Source organism: Chiloscyllium plagiosum, unplaced genomic scaffold (genome assembly GCF_037043375.1).
Source record: "Chiloscyllium plagiosum isolate Xiang-an unplaced genomic scaffold, Cpla_swu_hap1 HiC_scaffold_15, whole genome shotgun sequence".
NCBI classification, from domain to species: Eukaryota; Metazoa; Chordata; class Chondrichthyes; order Orectolobiformes; family Hemiscylliidae; genus Chiloscyllium; species Chiloscyllium plagiosum.
Window position 1 is genome coordinate 37395754 of NW_028270153.1, and position 21431 is coordinate 37417184.

At 38.6% G+C, this 21431-nt stretch overlaps 1 protein-coding gene across 3 annotated transcripts in view; it reads right to left on the minus strand.

The window, feature by feature from the left end:
* LOC122560111 (brefeldin A-inhibited guanine nucleotide-exchange protein 2-like) overlaps positions 1 to 21431 on the minus strand; it is a 102548-nt gene that overhangs the window by 12475 nt on the left and 68642 nt on the right. For all 3 annotated transcript variants that reach the window (XM_087994897.1, XM_043710359.2, XM_087994898.1), the window contains exons 25-36: positions 18939 to 19108; positions 18563 to 18714; positions 16975 to 17147; positions 16291 to 16451; positions 14879 to 15009; positions 14649 to 14778; positions 11306 to 11441; positions 7789 to 7927; positions 7533 to 7587; positions 7307 to 7421; positions 4611 to 4750; positions 1020 to 1188 (exon numbers count right to left, since the gene is read on the minus strand). In XM_087994897.1, the coding sequence (XP_087851023.1) occupies positions 1020 to 1188; positions 4611 to 4750; positions 7307 to 7421; positions 7533 to 7587; positions 7789 to 7927; positions 11306 to 11441; positions 14649 to 14778; positions 14879 to 15009; positions 16291 to 16451; positions 16975 to 17147; positions 18563 to 18714; positions 18939 to 19108 (1671 nt within the window). The remainder of the gene's footprint in view (positions 1 to 1019; positions 1189 to 4610; positions 4751 to 7306; positions 7422 to 7532; positions 7588 to 7788; positions 7928 to 11305; positions 11442 to 14648; positions 14779 to 14878; positions 15010 to 16290; positions 16452 to 16974; positions 17148 to 18562; positions 18715 to 18938; positions 19109 to 21431) is intronic.

The window sequence follows — 21431 nt, forward strand, 5'->3', positions numbered from 1 at the left end:
GAAATCAGTTTCCACAAAAACATTAGTTTACCAAATTGACCTGCCTTGAATTAGATGTGTGCTTGGGATGAATGATCCAATAAAAAACAAAAAAAAATAGTGCAATCTATGGAGTCGAGGATGGAGTGTTGAATGACCACAAAATCTCTCTACAGAAAAGGTGAGAAATCCAAAGCATATGCTAACTTGCAAACTGTGCAAAGTATCATGAATCTGAAATAAAAACAAAAGTCCTGGGAAACAAAGCAAGTTTGGCAGCATCAGTGTATGGATCCAAATTATAGATGTGTAATCCACCTGTATTCATCGATCTTCATTTTGTCCAATAAATTATATCTGCAACTATGGTGCGGATAGAGTTGTCACAACATTACAAAAATTACATCTTTCAAAACTGTTGCTGTTTCTTTAAAAGTTAGTCTGCATTCTCCTCCAGTGTCTGTCAATTCAGAAAGATGCCAAGTATCCTGATCAATGCTCTTTCATAAGAACATATTGAAAATAAATCTGTAATTCATGCTCTCAATAATATGCCTAGCCCAAACAATTAGGATGGCGGTGCCAAAAAACCCAAATCACCCATTTTGCAAGTTCTCCACATTAATAATGACAAACTGTTTCTGGTTAGGACGCAGAACTGTTTATGCTGATGATGTTCCAAATGAAATGTATTTTACTTCCAAGTGTGAAATGCTAGCAAATGAATAGCCAAATTCATACAGCAAATGGAGTTTAATTATATATTTGATTAAAACAAAAGCTAAATTTATGGACTTAAACCAGATCCTGCAGAATTAACTAAATTTGGGTTTGAAGTACACCTAAATAGTTCCATAGCTGTTTCATAAAGCGGAGTGCATTTAGTGAGCTTCTGATTGAATTAAAACTACTTTACTTATAAATGTGAGTGAAATGAAGTATTACTGTTCAAATGCAACATAGCAGGGAAAAGTAGATTAATGCAGCTTGTTCAAAATTAAGATATTGAGTTTCATTTTTAATTGCTAATATGTATTTACCTGCTCTCCATAATGTTGTCCTCTGTTCATTATTTGAGTTGAAAGCTTTTGCAAATGAGTGTGATTCCAAAAGACAATCCAGGAGTTTAAAAAGTTGCTGTGAAGTCATATATCGATACATTCCTTGGTCTTGAGTATCTATATGAACGTCAGCATCAAGTGAATCCCTCTGTACATAAAAACAATTGATTATAGATTCATGACACGTATGTACTTGCTCCAATGACATGTAAATGTAATGTGCCTTTTCCATATTTTCCTAGTCCAACAAATAAAGTGTGAGCAAACAAGTGACCTATTCTTAAGCCTCTAGTACTGTCACAAGTAATGATTCAGCTGATGTAGATTTCAAATTCCCTTGGTCAAGTTAGGAAACAGCTAGTTTCTGTTGACTATGTGCTCCTGACTGATGATCAATTTGTACTTCACTGCTCAGATTTCAACCTCTGTACAGCTTTGGTTTAAATATGAAGCGGAATTCCAGAGATGAGGGCACCTGTGACTACCCTTAACATCTAGACAACATTTGACTAAGTAAAGCACCAAGGAACCATAGGAAAACTGAAGTCAATGGAAATTAGTGAAAACTCTCCACTGGCTAGAGTCATACTTAACACAAAGTACAATAGTTGTGGTTACTGGAGGCCAATTATATCGGCTCAAGGTCATTGCTGTAGAAATTTCTTGGGCAGTGATCTGAGCCAAATCACATTCAGTGGCTTCTTTCATGAAATTCCTATGATTATAAAAGGCTAGATTAGGGCTTATCACTTATGATTGCAGCATCAGTCACATGTGCAACTTCGCAAATGAAAAATCTGTGTTAACTCTTCTTTTTAAAATGTTTATAGAAACACTTACTATTTTTCTCTCTATAGCTAGCTTTCTCTCATGTCAATCTAGGTACCCAGATAATGTTCTGGACTCCTGGGTTGGAATCCTGCCATGGCAGATGGTGGAACTTCAATTCATGTAAAAAAAAACTGGAATTAAGAGTCTAATGATGGCCATGAAACCATTATCAATTGTCGTGAAAAACCCATCAAGTTCATTCACTGCCATCTTATGGTCCATGTTCCACTCCAGAAGCACAGCAATGTGGCTGACTCTTAACTATCCTCTGAGCAATTAAGGATGAGCAATAAAAGCTGGCCAAACCAGCAACACCTACATTCTGTAAATGAATAAAACTGAAACTTTTTTTTTAAAAAGTTCCAATAGTTCCATCCTTAATAATTTTTTAGTATATAAAGAACAGCGAAGAATGGTTGTCTAACCTTCTAACCTGCCAGCAGTCTTTGGGCAATTATATGGTTTGCTTATAATTTGATACTACCTCTAACTTTTTCTTTGTTAACCGTGGATGCTGGGTCTTCCCCATGGAAATTTTTGCTTTATGTGCATGTATCTATTGCAAATTCTGAAATATCCCTGTAAATTTCTGCAACTGCATCTCTATTTTGGCTTATCCCTCAACCTAATTTTGCTAGTTCACTTTAGCTAGTACTGCTTTCATAACCTCATAACTGGATTGTGCTAATACCAACATTAATTTACAGACCCACTCCTCCTTGCTTTAGCACAGCGACCTGTACTTTCTAATATCCTGAACCCTGTAATATTCAGGTCCAAATGTGCCACATCCTTCAACCATGTCTCTGTAATGGTTACCAGATTACATTATATTTTATTTGTGTTCAGTTTATCTGCTTTGTTTTGAACACCATGTGCATTCAGATGCAGAGCCTTTTTCCCATTTTTATTATTCACGTAACCTCTAGCCTTATCTGTTGAATTAGTCTGAGATTTGTACTCTGCATTCTCTCCCATAACATTTGTCATTTCCTCTATTAATATCTTTCGCACTTGCCTTGTCTTTACTCTTTCAGTTACTATACCTTCCTAAATTTGAGCCATTGTCCCAATATTGAGTTCAATATTCTTTCTAATTCCCTAGTTATGCACCTTGCTAGAATTCCAGTACCAGCACAGTTCAGGTCTCAACATTACAGTTCTCACTTTTCCCAGTACTGGTGCCAGTCTTTAGATCATGCATTCATTTCTCTCATCTTATTTGCTAATTGCTCAGGTAATATTCCAGAGGTTATTATCTTGGAGGATCTATGACTTAATTTAGTGTCTAGTTCCTCATGATGCTAAATTACTTTTTGTCTTGCTTTGACCATTGAACCGAGAACCAAATTCTCCCCCTCTAATTCCAAGATGCTCTCGAGCCGTGAGCAAACATGCCTCAAATCCTGAGTCAATCTTTACACTACGCAGTCTCCTACTACCATGACATTCCTTTTTGCTTTCATCACTTTTCTGTGCACTGATGCTAGTCAGTTAGCTCACCCACCTCTACAGATCCAGGCAAGCCAAAAAAAGCCTCAAACTTGTTTGGCAATTGCAGAGACCGAGGTTTCTGTGCTCCTATCCACTTGGTCCCCTTATCTGCCTCACTTGCAGTAACACTCACCTGTCCACAACCAATTAGTTAACCAGAAGACCCTTTCCTAAAGGCATGTGATAATCTCCTGGTCCAAGATATCCAGGTAATTTTCCCACCCTGACGTATTGCATTGACTGCAGCATGGCTTTCAACTCATTCTGAGCCAAGTACGTCTAGCCACAAACAGAGTGTAGGCATATTTTGCCCTGAATATGACCAGTATCCTGGAGTCTTCACATGCTAAAGTATTGACACATCATATGTACTTAATGTGTTTTAATTAACTGAATTATTTTATTCCCTAATTGACTTGTTAAAAAACATATTTTATTCACCTTACCATCAATGTCTATATTATTTTAAATGCTGGGAACAGAATGAAGCTTGACCACTGTCATGACCACAGGTCAAAACCTCAAAGTACTGTGGGGGCATTTTTAGCTTAAAATTCCGAAATCTATTTAAAAGAGCTGATACAGTGACAAAAACTGTGAATGTGCATTTAATTGCTGCCTGGAGAGAGAGAGAGAGAGAGAGAGAGCTACAAATTTAACTTGTACAGATGCAAAGGAAACTTTAAAAGCAGCCCTTCAAAAGGGAAGAAAAGAGGTAATTCAATAGACAGGACTACGATCTTTTGTGATTACAAAGGAAATAAGAGACTGACAACCAGTCTCTCAACAGCAAGCCATTTCCTTGATGATTCTATCTCAAACCGCAAACTCTACTGGAGTGTGCTACTGGGATTGAATGCTCTCACGTGTACCAGCCCAAGTTTCAGCATTATCCTGCAGTGAAACTCCCAGTTGAAGAACTATCCCATGATCAATTGTGATGAATATAAAAACACCCTGTCACACAGTGTTAGAAGTCAGCTGACAAACAACCAGACAGCCATAATAAATGGGAGTGTCCCACTCAGGGTTTGGATGTAGTATCACCTTCCAGATACTTAAATAGTTTGCTCTTGCCCCAGAGTGGAGTATGCACCAATATACAAACAGATTAAGATACTCTCACTCACCAACTGATCATTTAGATTGGTACAGGAAGGAGCAAGAATTTGATTGAAGTTTTAACAATTGTTAGCAACATTTGACATTGGGAGGAAGTTTTATTCAGTAAATTGGTTATTTTACCTGTACAGCTGCCATTGTTTCAGCATCTTCCTTTTTGCTTGTTGCTGGAAAGAACACAATGTTGTCTATTGTTTGGATTAATTCCAGCTGCACAACACATTTGATGAGGAGGGCAGCAAAGAGTTTCTGATCGGATATTTCTTGGAAAAAAATCAGCAAAATCACTAAATCATTGGAGGGTTCAAGCAACATTCATTCATTAGTGCAGGCATTAAAAAAACAGGGCACTAAAATTTTAAATGCATATTTTACCATTAATTTCTCATAATGGGAGTTGTTGATAAATCACATGATGGTAACAACATTCTTGCTGTACAAGACTACCCAACAGGAAGCTTGGAAGTTATTCAAATGTAACGCACTCAATATGGAGAGGTGACCTGATACAACTCTATGTTTGTTCCATATTTATTTTTCTGTTTGCACACTGCTGATATGGCCAACATTGGCACTGCTGCCTCACAGTGCCAGGGACCCGGGTTCAATTCCCACCTCAGGCGACTGACTGTGTGGAGTTTGCACATTCTCCCCATGTCTGCGTGGGTTTCCTCCGGGTGCTCCGGTTTCCTCCCACAGTCCAAAAACGTGTAGGTTTGGTGAATTGGCCATGGTAAATTGTCCGTAGTGTTAGGTGAAGGGGAAAAACGTAGGGGAATAGGTCTGGGTGGGTTGCGCTTCGGCGGGTCGGTGTGGACTTGGGCCGAAGGGCCTGTTTCCACACTAAGTAATCTAATCTAATCTAATCTAATCTAATTAATTGCCTATCCCTAAATGCCCTTGAAAAGATGGAAGTGAGCAGCCTTCTTGAATCACTGCAGTGCATTGTGGTGTTGTTAACTTAGGTAGGGAGTTGCAGGATTTTGACCTAACAGCATTGAAGACATAAAAATATACTTTCAACACATGACTAACAAGAAATCTTCCATATAGTAGCAGCCCATGCACTTGCTGCCTTCATCCTTTTAAGTGGAAGAGGTCATGTATTTGGACAGTTGTAGTGAAGAAATTCTAATACAATTGCTGGCTACCACTATCAGATTAGTTTTGTATCAGGTGTAGCTGTTTCACTCGTTCTTTTATAAACAGTGGTAATGTCACTAAACATGTAGTCAGGGTGCTTGAGCTAATGCCCTCGAGGATAATAGTTGCAATCCAACCGTGGTAGCTGGTGGCTGTTAAATTCAACTAAGTAAAAAATTGAAAATGTGATAAATGTTTGAGAAATTTTTTTTTGGAAACTTGAATTTTAAAATGGACAGAACCATCTTTAGATTTAAGTTTGATTTGTATTTCTGTATTGTGGATACATGAGGAAACATTGTTTTATTTTCATTTTTCGGTCTGGAGAGTTGTGAGGGTTATAGGTAAATTTGTCTCCATGCATTTAATGAGGCATTTTTAAAATCCCCAAGTTGAATAGTAAATTGGTACAGAAACAAAAGGCTTTAAAATGTCAGAGAAGAAAACATGCTACAAGGTGATTACATGAGCTTAAAAGAACACATGCTAAGAAGTAATTCAAGATGTACAAACAGTTCAAAGATCTTAAAAAGAGACATTAACTAAAGACTATCAACTGATCACAGAAGTTGGTCAAAAAAAAAAGATGTACACAATGAATCGTGCAAACAGGGTCACTTTTCACTGATGTTTGAATATCTTGAAGGCTGTTGTTTTGGGAAAAGTGTTGGCCCGTTGTTTTAGATATTTGCAAAAAGACCATTATAAGTAGTTCTTATTTGTATAAAGTAAATTGTGTTTTTCTCACATGTGTAATAAAAGTTTAGTACGATGGAAGCTTCTTGTGACTGTGTTCACTAACCAATAATATTATTAAACTGCAAAAACAAAACTAATGCCTATCAAGCCTGGTTTTATTCTGGAGTCAGGACTACCATCAGCTGGGATCATAAATGCTATTCTCAGTATTGGTGACCATGAAACTATTGATGTTTGGATAAAAACCTATCTGGTTCACTGATGTCCTTTAGGGAAAGAAATCTGCCATTCTTACGTGATCTGATTTATATTTGACTCCAGATTCACAGCAATGTGATTGACTTTTAATTGTCCTCCGAATCGGTCCAGCAAGAGCAATTTGGGATGAGCAACAATGCTAGAAAGACCCACATACTATCAAAAGAATAAAAATGAGAAAAGCATGCATCAACTCAAAAGAATTAATTGGATGCTGACATGTCATCTAAACAGTCAGTCATTAGTTGCATAGACAAGTTGCTGAGTCAATTTTTTCCCTGCTATTGGATGTAATACGGAACATGATACGAGATTAGGAGAATTTGAAAATTCAATTAATCAATATACAGATACCATGCAAAAAAATCCAGCATTCTGGCTGTTCACACATTTAAAATTTAAGAAGAATGTGATTATTAACCCCAAATTATGTTGCTGACATGAGTCATTCGACAGTCAGCAGAAGCAGGAGGATTGTTAACTTCTTTTTCCTCACCCTATGCAGAAGGGTGACTTTAAAGTTTTTCCAAGACTCAGATTGTAGCCTTTGTTACTTCAACTGGAATCTATACTTATTAGTGCTTGTTGCAGCAACGCTTATCAATTGAAGAGTATTCATACATAGCTAGAACAAATAGATATTTATAACCAACTGTTCAGGAAAATCCTCCATGAATATTTAACAAACAGAAAACATGGAGCACAAAAACATAACTTACTTGCATGTGGTCTATTCTTCCAAGTTTCATCACTGGTGTTAGATATCTGGCTTTGACCTTTTTCAGAAAGGTTTCGATCTGTACTGCAGACTGATTGACGATCAACTTCCAAATCCTTTAACAATGAGACATGTCTAAGTTATAACAGAATAATGAGCACTTTTTGAAAGAAAAGCAGTCTTTAGACATTCAGACCTTGTAATTATTTGATTCAAATTACACTCACTGAATTCTTCTCTGAAGGTTCTTCTTCCATGCCTGTGGGTCGCCATGCTAGAAGGCTGCATAGTAAACACAAAATAGATAATCAGAGTAAGTCAATAAAAGGTGCCATCAGGCCACAATTGATTGGGTATTTAAAGTGAGCGTGAAGTGTTCATGCAATGGCTATAGTACCTCCGGATTCAGTTAAACTGTCAATGTTGGAAAAAAAAGCACACAAACCTTTACAGCCATCTTGATATATGGCAACTTGAACTTACGCATGGGGAATAGTGGTCTTGAAAATGCCCAGCATGCAAGCACAGGTTTTATCCCAGACTAAAGGACTGAATTTGTGTCCAGTTAGTATGACCACATTTTCTAAACAATTTGTTCCTGATCGGGCCAGTTGTTCATTATCTATAACGACATGAAAGGGTCAAAGAAAAAGAATTAAATCACTTGAAAATTGCAAGAAACACTTCAATGTATCACCACCCATTCAAATCAAATTGGTTCAAGGTGTCAAATTACCATCTCTTGTAAATACAATTATGCAGTTGTCAAAACTGAAAATTTAATTAGGCCAAGATGGTTTAAAAAACATCTTTCTGTATTACTTGTTCCATGAAAAACAGACAGATATTATCACAGAGTCATAGAGATGTACAGTACCGAAACAGACCCATCGGTCCAACCCGTCCATGCCGACCAGATATCCCAACCCAATCTAGTCTCACCTGCCAGCAAATGGCCCATATCCCTCCAAACCTTTCCTATTCATATACCCATCCACATGCCTTTCAAATATTGCAATTCTACAAGCCTCCACCACTTCCTCTGGCAGCTCATTTCATACATGTACCACCAGCTGCGTGAAAAAGTTGTCCCTTTCGATTTCTTTTATATCTTTCCCCTCTCATCCTAAACCTATGCCCTATAGTTCTGGACGCCCAAACCCCAGGGAAAAGACTCTGTCTATTTATGCTTTCCATGCCCCTCATGATTTTGTAAACCTCTATCAGGTCACCCCTCAACCTCAAATGCTCCAGGGAAAACAGCCCCAGCCTGTTCAGCCACTCCCTATAGCTCAAATCCTCCAAACCTGGCAACATCCTTGGAACTCCTTTCTGAACCCTTTCAAGTTTCACAACATCTTTCTGATAGGAAGGAGACCAGAATTGCACGCAATATTCCAACAGTGGTCTAAACAATGTCCTATACAGCCGCAGCATGACTTCTCAACTCCTGTACTCAACATCTGGATCAGTGGTGCAGGAAGAACACAGCAATTCAGGCAGCATCCGAGGACAGGCAAAATCGACGTTTCGGGCAAAAGCCCTTCATCAGGAATAAAGGCAGAGAGCCTGAAGCGTGGAGAGATAAGCTAGAGGAGGGTGGGGGTGGGGAGAGAGTAGCATAGAGTACAATAGGTCAGTGGGAAAGGAGATGAAGGTGATAGGTCAGGGAGGAGAGGGTGGAGTGGATAGGTGGAAAAGGAGCTGGGCAGGTCGGACAAGTCCGGACAAGTCAGGGGATCGAGTTGCTGGAGGTTAGAAGCTAGGATGAGGTGGGAGAAGGGAAAATGAGGAAACTGTTGAAATCCACATTGATGCCCTGGGGTTGAAGTGTTCCGAGGCGGAAGATGAGGCGTTCTTCCTCCAGGCGTCTGGTGGTGAGCGAGCGGCGGTGGAGGAGGCCCAGCACCTCCATATCCTCGGCAGAGTGGGAGGGGGAGTTGAAATGTTGAGCCACGGGGCGATTTGGTTGATTGGTGCGGGTGTCTCGGAGATGTTCCCTAAAGCGCTCTGCTAGGAGGCGCCCAGTCTCCCCAATGTAGAGGAGACCGCATCGGGAGCAACGGATACAATAGATGATATTAGTGGATGTGCAGGTAAAACTTTGATGGATGTGGAAGGCTCCTTTAGGGCCTTGGATGGAGGTGAGAGAGGAGGTGTGGGCACAGGTTTTACAGTTCCTGCGGTGGCAGGGGAAAGTGCCAGGATGGGAGGGTGGGTCGGAGGGGGGGCGTGGACCTGACCAGATAGTCACGGAGGGATCGGTCTTTGCGGAAGGCGGAGAGGGGTGGGGAGGGAAATATATCCCTGGTGGTGGGGTCTGTTTGTACTCAACACTCTGACCAACAAAGGAAAACATACCAAACGCCTTCTTCACTATCCTATCTACCTGAGACTCCACTTTCAAGGAGCTATGAACCTGTACTCCAAGTTCTCTTTGTTCAGCAACACTCCCTAGGACCTTACCATTAAGTGTACAAGTTCTGCTAAGACTTATTTTCCCAAAATGCAGCACCTCACATTTATCTGAATTAAACTCCATCTGCCACTTCTCAGCCCATTGGCCCATCTGATCAAGTGCCCGTTGTGATCTGAAGTAACCTCCTTCGTTGTCCACTACACCTCCATCTGCAAACTTACTAACTGTACCTCTTATGCTTGCATCCAAATCATTTAGAAAAATGATGAAAAGTAGTGGACCCAGCACCAATCCTTTTGGCACTCCACTGGTCACAGGCCTCCAATCTGAAAACACCACCACGCTATCTTCTACTTTTGAGCCAGTTCTGTATCCAAATGGCTAGCTCTCCCTGTATTCCATGAGATCTAACCTTGCTAACCAATCTCCCCTGAGGAATCTTGTTGAACGCCTTTCTGAAGACCATATAGATCATATCTACCGATCTGCCCTCATCAATCCTCTTTGTTACTCCTTCAAAAAACTCAATCAAGTTTGTGAGACATGATTTCCCATGCACAAAGCCATGCTGACTATCCGTAATCAGTCTTGCCTTTCCAAATACATGTACATCCTGTCCCTCAGGATATGGACATTTTTCAAGATGTCACCTTCTATTTCCCTACATTCTCTATCTTCCATGACCTTTTCCACAGTAAATTCTAATGCAGAATACTTGTTTAGTATCTTCCCCATTTTCTGTGGCTCTACATAAAGGCCATCTTGCAGATCTGTAAGGGGCTGTGTTCTCTTCCTAGTTACCCTTTGGGCCTTAATGTATTTGTAAAAACCTTTTGGATTCTCCTTAACCCTACTTGCCCTCCTGATTTTCTTAAGTATACTCCTACTGCCTTCACTCTAAGGATTCACTCGATCTATCCTGTCTGTACCTAACATATGCTTACTTCTTTTTCTTATAAAACCAATCACTGGGAATATTCAGCTAGAATTTCATTGAAATCACAAGCTGAGAGACATGTGACTGAAGACTTTCATCTTGTGATCTGCAGAACAAATACAAGATCATAAAATTTCAAACAAACAACAGTTTGCATAATTCATTACAAGTAGAGTGGGAGAGTCACTGAACTTAGGAGGGCAGAACAGTGGTGCAAAACAATGCTAACAGCATGGATTCGTTTGTCATAAAGCCTATAATAGCTCTTGCAGAGAGGCTTCCTTTCTTTATTTTGTTTCTAATTTGCAGTGCGCCAAGCTACTCTTCCTAGAATCTATTCCCATACATTTACAGGCAAAAGGAGCATGCTCAAAAGGAAGTTTGCAATTTAACTCTGTTAAATTCTCCTCTGCAAACTTTTGCCAAATCAATCAGCCCTTTATTCTCTCATGTAAGTCGCCATGATTGTTTCAAATTTGGTATTCTTGCATTTATCCTGATAAGTGCACGACAAAAAGCTTTGGCAACATGTCTCTTTTTCAGCAATATTCAAGCTCCAGACTACCAAACAACAATTCAAATGGTTCTTGTATATTTTAAAAGTCTACCTGTACACAATTCCTGAATAAAGACAATTAGGTTACCTTGCTGTACACACCAATGCAGCTGAGCAAATATGTCATCCAATAGGACATGATTTAAAACTTCATAAAACTGTGTGAAAACATCGCAAATAGCATAAAGTGCATGATTACATGTAGTTGTCATCCATTCGGACTTCTGTGAAGAAATAGATGTAGCATTTAATTGTACAGTAGGCATGTTTTTGTAAAATGTAACAGTAAAACTTAACAATACAGTTGAGGTAATAAAACAAAATCATTTTGTCAGGCATAGAAGGATTCTGGGCAATCCAAGATGGAGGACAGGAAAAATTTCTGGCTGTAACAGCTGTTCCTTTTTTGAGGTATTTTAGGTGTTGGAGGCGATTTCCTCGAATTCCAGGAGCAGCAGTGACTTGTTTTATATGCCTTTGCATTGTTTTGGAACTTGAGAAAAAAAAAGTCAAAACAACAGTATTTTTAAAAGGGAGAAGACGAGACAAAGGAAGCATATGATGAGGTCAGTGCAGGAGAGAGACAGACAGACAGACAGGAAAGAGATAGAGAAACCCACATTGCTAACTGACAGAGTTACCAGTTACTGCCTTTGCTGTTAAATTCATGTATCACTGGCATCAGAGTGAGTCTGGGAAAATTAAAAAACAACTGATCTTGGAGGAACCTGTTTGGGAAAGGTCACAGCAGAGAAGTAGATAAGTGGATTTTAAGCACGGCCTTAAAATAAGTCTGCAGTAGTGAGTAAAGTGGGTTTTTTCTTGATTAAATGTTTTATTGAGCTATGTCTCTTGATTTAACTTAAAATGTAAGCCATAAGTATTAATTTAATCTGGAGCAGTGTTTTGTAGAGGAATAAGACTGTGCTATTTTCTGGGTCTGTAGATTGAAAGAGCAAAAATGGCCCTTAGTAGAGTGATATGCTCTACTTGTCAGATGTGGGAGTTTAGGGAAAGTTTACGCATTAGAGGATTATATCTGCAATAAATGCCTGTGGTTGCGAATCCTATTGGATCAAATGGATTGGTTGGAGAGACAGTTAGAGGCAATGAGGAATTTACAAGAGCAAGGGGATGTGATAGATGGCAGTTAAAGGAAGGAGAGAAAGCCTCAGATGCAGTCAGTCACATAAATGGGTTAAGAAAGGTAAGAGAGGTAAGGCAGGTAGTGGAGGAGTCTTCTATGGCTATCCACATTTCAAACAAGTATGCTGTTTTGGAAAATGTAGAGGGTGATGGACACTCAGAAGTATGTAGCACAAACAGCCAAAGTTTCTGGTATTGAGACTGGCTCTAATTTAATGAGAGGTACGTCAGGTTCCAAGTGACCGATTGTGTTAGGGGACTGTCTAGTCCAAGGTACAAACAGATATTTCTATGGCCAGCAGCGAAAAATCAGAACGATATGTTGCTTCCCTGCTGCCAGGATCAAGGATGTCTCAGACAGAGTGTGCAGAATGTTCTCAAGAGGGAGAGGGACTAGTAGGAGGTTATTGTCCACATTGGAACCAACGACATAGGATGGGAAAAGGTTGAGATTCTGAAAGGAGATTACAAAGAATTAAGCTGAAATTTAAAAAGGAGGTCCGAGAGTAGCAATATCTAGATTACTCCCGGTGATACGAGCTAGTGAGGGCAAGAATAGGAGGATAGAGCTGATGAATGCATGGCTGAGGAGCTGGTGTAAGGGAGAAGGATTCACATTTTTGGATCATTGGAAGCTGTTTTGTGGTAGAAGTGACCTGTACAAGAAGGACGGATTGCATCGAAATTGGAAGGGGACTAATATACTGGCAGGGAGTTTTGCAAGAGCTGCTCGAGAGGGTTTAAACTAGTAAGGTTGGGGGGGGGGGAACCCAGGGAGATAGTGAGAAAAAATTTCAATCTGACACTGGTACAAAAGGCGAGTCAAACAGTCAGGGCAGGCAGGAACAAAAGCAGAGAACAAGGTAGGACTGATAAACTAAACTGCATTTATTTCAATGCAAGGGGCCAAACAGGGAAGGCAGATGAACTCAGGGCATGGTTAGGAACATGTGACTGGGATATCATAGCAATTACAGAAACATGGCTCACGGATGGACAGGACTGGCAGCTTAATGTTCCAGGATATGATTGCTACAGCAAGGACAGAAAGGGAAGCGAGAGAGGAGGGGGAAGTGGCGTTTTTGATAAGGGATAGCATTACAGCTGTACTTAGGGAGGATATTCTCAGAAATACATCCAGGAAAGTTAGTTGGGTGGAATCGAGGCTAATACAATTGCAACATTTAAAAGGCATCCGGATGGGTATATGAGTATAAGGGTAAAGGAAGAGTTTGGAGGGATATGGGCCAGGTACTAGCAGGTGGGACTAGATTGGGTTGGAATATCTGGTTGGCATGGACACGTTCGATTGAAGGGTCCGTTCCGTGCTATACATCTCTATGACCCTATATTGCTTATATCAGCAGATAATGGACTTAACAAGAGACTCGGAAGTTGTGACTGCAGGAACTTTAGATTCAGACTCCCTACAGAGTGGAAACAGGCCCTTCAGCACAACAATCCATACCGACCCTCCGAAGAGCAACCCACCCAGAACCATTCCCTTACATTTATCCTTGACTAATGCACTAACACTACGGGCAATTTAGGATGGCCAATTCACCTAACCTGCACATCTTTGTGACTGTGGGAGGACACTGAAGCACCCAGACAAAACCCAAGCAGACACGGGGAGAATGTGCAAACTCCACACAGACAGTTGCCCGGGGCAGGAATTGAACCTGGGTCCCTGTCGCTGTGAGGCAGCAGTGCTAACCACTGAGCCACCGTGCCGCCACTTCACTGCATAGTTTCTTTATCTACTCAGTTGTATGGAAGTTGGCTTTATCTTTATTAACTACATTAGTTAATTAGAGTAGATGAAACAAAATATGGAGAAATATTGATAAATACTATAGTTGCTTACATTAATTACGTATTTTGGGTGACAATTTTCAGGAAGGATCGATCATTTATAAAGACAGCAAACAGACTGCAACTTTTATATTGGAACATCAATTCATTATATGATACAGAAAGGGGCCATTCATCATGTAGTGCACACAGACTCCTACGAGCACCACTGCTGTGGAAATACCTCTTCATATATCCAGTTTCCTTTTGAAGCTGTTGAATTTAGATCCAACATCCTTTCAGGTTGCAAATTCTATGTCATAACAACTTGCGTACAAGTTTATTTTTTTCATTATTCAAGTTATCTGGAACATATTGCAAGAGCATTTTGTGTGGCAGCCTGTCAAAATAATTACTGCTTTCAATTCTTCTGGATCTTGTGCAACAAAGGATCAAATTAAAAATTTGTACTAAGCCTACTTCTGCCTTACTTCAGTCTGCTGTTCCGGAAGTTTCATGTTATCAAATATTCGAAAGATAATCCGAAACAGATCTTGCCACCAGTGTTCCTCAAATGTTTGGCCGTAGCTTTTAATGATTTCAAACATTACAGTAAGTCCTCTGAAAAACAGATTGCACGAAATATGTAATTACAAGTCATAGTTGTAACATATCTACTCTCCAGTTTAAATGAAGGCATCGCAAAGGAACTGTTTCTTACCTCGTACGGACATCTAATTTGCAACGATTAATAATGCAGGAAAGCTCAAACAAAATTGGAAACCATCCTCGAACCCATACTCTATCTCGAGGAGCTACATTCATGTCATCGCTGGTGTATTCCTTCAGTGCCTAACAAAATAAATTTAAAATTTAATCTGCTAATATAAAATCCATATAATCAAAATATCTTGGTTACAATTTCAGCAATTAATTTTTACTTCAACCACATAATATACACGTACAAACAAAATATTTGTCATTTTTGGAGTTTTTATTTATTTCTATTTCTAGATAGATGGTGGGGGAGGGGACTGGAGGACTACCAAGTCCTAGTGGATTCTATCTAGACTTGGAACAGATCTAAGATTCTCTCTAATAAGGTTACTTTCCACATCTAAAGTAATCAAAAGGGAAATAATATTCGGCTATTTGAATTTTTTAATGCACAGATTTGATCTCTCAGAGCATTGCAGAATTTTTTTCCCTAAACTTTGGCTCATTCTGGAAATAGTAGTACATGACTTGGTTCCTTCCGAATACCTTTATGTGCCTCAAATTATTAAAATCTACCATTTTGATTAAACTTGTTATCCAGTCCAGTCCAATACCTTAGTGTGGCTTTGTGCCAAAGTCAATCTAGTATCATTAGTGTGGCACTCTTCAAATATTAATCCATTTTCAAGGAGCATTTAAATGGTAGTTTCTATTGATTGAGCTTCTTCATTCAGTTCATGAAGGCCTCACATTAAATTATTCAATATTTAAAAAGACTATCACTGGGCACATTTAAAAGGCAACTGAACTGACTGATGAAATGGATTTACTGTTTTGTTGCTCATTTAGAAAATAGGTCTGCAGTTGACATTTTTAACATAACTTTGCACAAAATCAATACAACAAATAAAATTCCATAATATAAACCCAATATGAAATAATTTGAGACATCAGCAGTTTAACAATTGACATCTGAACAGATCAGCACAAGCCAGCAATATTATGTTGTTAGCTATGTCTCAAGGATAACATATTTGTATCTGAATCAAGCTGTCAGTTCAAGTCCTTAGACAAGTTATAGGTCAAAGCTCCAATGCTGTTCTGAGGGAAAACTGCATTGTTTGAGATAGAGTCATTTGTTTCAAATGTAAAACAATTTCTCCTGAAACATTTTGTAGGAATCTTTTTTCCATGTAAAGGGAAATTTTCCCTCATTTCCTGGCCTACTACCACTGACCAATAACATCTCAACAAATTATCTGGTAATAATTATATTGCTTTATGAAATCTTATTTTACACAATTTGTCTGTGAAATTTCCTGAAATACTAACTAGAAAGCTGTTTGGAATGTCCTTAGATCGTAAAGATGTGATATTAAAAAAAACTGTCACTCTTTCTAATTGATATTAACTCACTTGTGGTCGCTCAGATACATATGTTGCACAGTGTCGAATAAGTCGGATAGCCTCCATGCTGGTGTCAGGAAAGGCAGCATTACAAGCGAACTCAGCCAAACATTTCACAGCATCCTGGAATGAATCAATGGCTGCCGGAAAATGCTTCTTAAAAACATCCACTAAGAAACAAACAACCATCAGAAGAATAATTGATCATTCACTCTCTTTAATTTAGACACCATAGCTGTCAACAGATTTCAACCATAAAGGCAATGCTAGCACTAATTGATAATATTCAGTTCTATTTTCATCTATTAAAATATTTTCAGACACAGACCAACTGCTGTGCATGCGGGTCTGGTTTCCACAGTTTCAGTTACCTGCGGCCCGAACATATAATAGGGCATGTTCCAGAAGCAGGGACCAGGGGCTGCTGGGGAGTTAAGTTTTTCAGTTAAATGAATGGGTTTGCGACTATCCACTGTTTTGGGCTTCCACAATATGTCTTGGAACGTATCCCCCTGGGTACAGGGAGACTACTGTGGTGGATTAAATGGTGATATCTACTTACTTTGAGCTTTTAATGCACTATGATTTATGCATAAATTTGTATATTTATCTGTGAAGCTTAATTAAAGTAATTTACTAGAAAAGGAGTTCTAACAACACTTGTACTACAGCATTTAATAAAAAAAAATTTACAGATAATGTGCCCAGTAGTCTGGAAGGCCAACTCCACAATCGGTTCATCGTGGTCTGAAGCAGCTTGGTGGAATACGGAGAAAATGTTTTTCCATCCCGAACGAATATTTGAAGCCTGTGAATTTACCATCTGCGCAATGCACCGAATGACCATGTCCTTTATTGTTGGTGACCTGAGCACATAAAGCAAACATGTTTGCTTTTGCATTATAAATTTAAGTTCAGTTGCTAAGCTTCAGACAGATTTACTGAAGAAATTATGTACTTGGACATTTGTAGTAGATCTCCTATCCCAATTACTTTACTGAAATATACAAAAGTAAACAGTTCTGCAGATTAGAAAACAAATTGTAAATATTACAGAAAGGCTACAATAGTCAAAAATTTATTTCCTCAAATGAAGTTGTGCATTTAATATAAATTGTATTCTATGTAGATCCAAAATGGATTCTGACGAATCTGAAGTTTTGTTTAATTAAAAAAATAATATATTCCATTTTCAGGATTCTCACATATTCTGTTCCATACCTTGGAATCAAAGATACCTCAAACATGCTCTGACTTGCCCATCTTTGATTGCTGGTATTGAGAATATAAATTTTGAAATCAATCAACCAGGGAAAAGAAACAAAAAAAACAATAAAATGGGAAGGTGAACTTTTCACAACTTGTTTATCTTGCTCGAATAAAACTTGTATCCTGGGACAAAGCAACATTTTTAGCTCCTTTATAATAGGATACTTTGATCACTGATGTAATTAGAACTGACAACTATTTCTTCTTATTGCCTGAGCTCTCCATAGCTTTTGGCATAGCTAATTCATTCCATCCACACACACCCCTGACTTAATGCACCTCCATGACATTATCAGCTTAACTTCCTTTTAATTCCTACTTGATCTAAACTTGTCAGTGGTTTCTCCTTCCTGTCAGAATTTCGGTTATGTTAAAGCTATCTTTGGCCTGTTGTTTTCATCTATACAGTCCCATTCCACAGTATATCTGAATATATGAGGTCATTTTCTACCAGGAAGATGCTGATATTATCGAAGTTCGTTGTTTTCTCATCTTTCACTTTTTAAAAAAAAATGCTGTTATACAAGCTAACTGCATTTGAGATGAACTGGAATTAACCAATAATTTCATATCAGGACTGAACCACTCCTTTCCTTTGATGCTTGCTCAGGCACAACCACACTGAGCAACATTTTTGAGCACAGCTTGAACCATAACCCTGAACCATTTTTAGAATTGACAGTGTTCAGGGAACAATGTATTCTGGCAAAGTCAATACGAGTGGAAAGGTGATATCAGAGCAGCAATAACCCACGTGCATACTTTTAATACAGCCAAAATTATACTGAGCTTTGCAACTAGCAAAAACAATAACATGCACCTTTAATGAATTCACTACTAAAAATTATTGGTGTCTGAGTTATACATGTGTTGAATATTGGAGATTAGTGTGAATCAAGCATTGAGAAAAAATATATTAAGGAAATAAAACTGTTGATAAAATGTGCTATGTCTAATTTGGTTATATATTCATATATACACATATTAATATATTCAACAGATATATTATTACCTGTTCCTCTTCATTATGTGCTCAAAAGGTCTCAAGAAGTCCTTTTGGAACCGAAAGTTTGCCAACTCTCCCTTTTCCAAAAATTTCATTGACAGTTGTCTTAAAGAGTCAACAGCAAAAATGGCAACATCCTCATTTGGATTGCATCCAACCTGTACCAGAACACAAATACAATGAGTTTGTTATGAGCAGGAGAATCTTGTGTTTTTGCGAGGCAACATTTGGCATGTCCACCAAGTTTTCATGTATATAATGGTTTCTTTCAAAAATCCATAAAAAGCATTTATTAGTCACAAAAGCACAAACATTTATGAACTTTGGACTTTTGCCAAATGAGAAACTTATTCAGAAAAGGCCAAAATCAACAAAATTGTACCTTATTAAAGTGGTTTCCAATCACTTCCCAAATTCTTGACCACTGAAGCCTGATTCGACCCATGTTATAGTACGAAATTTCCACAATCTTCTGAAGACTGAACATGCGTGGATGGTGAGGTGAACCCAACTCATCCATAGAGACAGCACACAGCCAATGTACAAAATCAACTGGCGAATTGAAGAGAACATTCTAATATTATTCCAAAATGTGTTGCAAAGAAACCCAATACAGGTATATGGCTTGTAAACAAAACAAAATTAATTTTCTGCTTTCCAGTTTGTGTGTTGCCCATTCTCTCATCCTTCAATGAAAACCAAAAAATAACTGAGGGTATTGTAAATCAGAAACAAAAACAGAAGCTGCTGGAAAAGCTCAACAGGTCTGGCAATGTCTGCAAAGAGAAATCAGAGTTAACGTTTCAAGTCTGGTGACCCTTCCTCAGAACCCCACTGGACCCCAAAACATTAAAACTCTGATTTCTCTTCACAGATACTGCCAGACCTGCTGAACTTTACCAGCAACTTTTGTTTGGGTCTCTCATTCTTCAAGCCACTTACTCTTAAAACTGTTCAATTTGCAGTTTGCTGAGTTTTTTATACTCCTTACTCAAATATTTCTGCAAATCTGCCATTTTTCCCCCTCTCAATATCTCTTTGACATGTTTTAGTAATGAACTCAAGATTGAGTTTAACAATGCTCATGACTGTCAACTGTGTAACTGCCTATCTACAAATGAATATTGCAACCGTTTGCAGAAAAGTTACTACAAGTTGAAACAATATATAAAGAGAAAGCAATGGTCAGATTCAGATGTATAGGAATAGCTTGTGGCATCCAAGAATGTTTGGTGGTAGGGGTGTAAAGGACTCAAAATCTGTCACCTAGCTGAATTTCAGGTAGCTGTAGTCTGGTAGCAATTGGAGTGTCAAGTGAGGGCTTCACTGCATGTCCCTGACAATCTGATAACAATAGAAAATAAAAAGCCAAGTTTGCATTTATATAGTACCTGACTACATCTCTAGAACCAAGGCCAAGTGATTTAAATTCATTTACTGTGTTTCAAACATCAATCAAAGTGTTATGGAAGCTTATGTTTCAACCAGTTTCCACATAGTAAAAGATGTAGCAAACACAAATGAAAATCAATGATAAGCTATTCTGTTTTGGCTGGTGATGGCTGAGGAAGGAATACTACCTAGGACACAGTATTCTCTCCCAAAAGTGTCACAAGGTTCTTTAGGGCTAATTAGCAACTAAATCAAAATTCTTGATTGCACCTTCACAGCCTGCAATCTCTTTCACCTTGAAAACAAAAGGCAACAGATCCACAGAAATACCATAACATTGCTTGCAAGTTTCCTACCTAGCCACACAAATTCCAGACATGGTACAATGTTACTGAACATTTGTTAGGTCAAAATCCTGAAACTCCCTTTATAACAGATCAGAGGATTTTTAAACCAATGCACTGCAATGACTCGAGGAGTTGGTTCATCACCACATTCTCAAGGGTAATTAGGGATAAACAACAAATTTTGCTTGAAAGGATAAAAGTCAAAAAGGCCTTGATTGAAGGTCACATCCAACAATATCACTGATCATCCCTCACCCATGAAATGGAGTGAATGCTAGTTTAGATTACATGCCTGAGTTTTCAAGTAGGATTTGAGTCTCTTTTCTGACAACTACAAGAGGCCACATGGAGGTGCTAACACTTTGTTATCAACTCATGGATGCTTAACATGAAGAATTTTTTTAAAATCAGGAACAAGGAGAATCAACTGTCCACATGGTGGCAGTGTATGCAGCTGAGGTTCAAGAAGTTAAAAATCACAACACCAGGTTATAGTCCAACAGGTTTAATTGGAAGCACACTAGCTTTTGGAGAGACGGTCCTTCATTAGATGATTGTGGAGGGCTCGATCGTAACACAGAATTTATAGCAAAAATTTGCAGTGTGATGTAACTGAAATTATACATTGAAAAATTGATTGTCTGTTAAGCCTTTCATCTGTTAGAATACAGTGATAGTTTCACATTACACTGCAAATTTTTGCTATAAATTCTGTGTTACGATTGAAACCTCCACAATCACCTGATGAAGGAGTGTCGCTCCGAAAGCTAGTGTGCTTCCAATTAAACCTGTTGGACTATAACCTGGTGTTGTGTGATTTTTAACTTTGTACACCCCAGTCCAACACCGGCATCTCCAAATCATGAGGTTCAAGAAGCTATTTGCCTAGATGTGCCTATGATAGTTTTAATGGAACAGGAGTGAAAATTCTGGAACCAAACTTTTTGCTGGTCATTCTCTTTGCTGAAGAAGTATACTTATTAATGTGCCAGATTAATAATGTACCATGAGTGGAAAAAACCCAACTGGAACAAAGGAATTAAATAAGCAATTTTTTTCATTAGTTTGATGGTACCTGTTAGCTTAGTCATGTTAAGGTAGGAAAATGAAATGAACAACTTGTTTCCTCAGTTTTC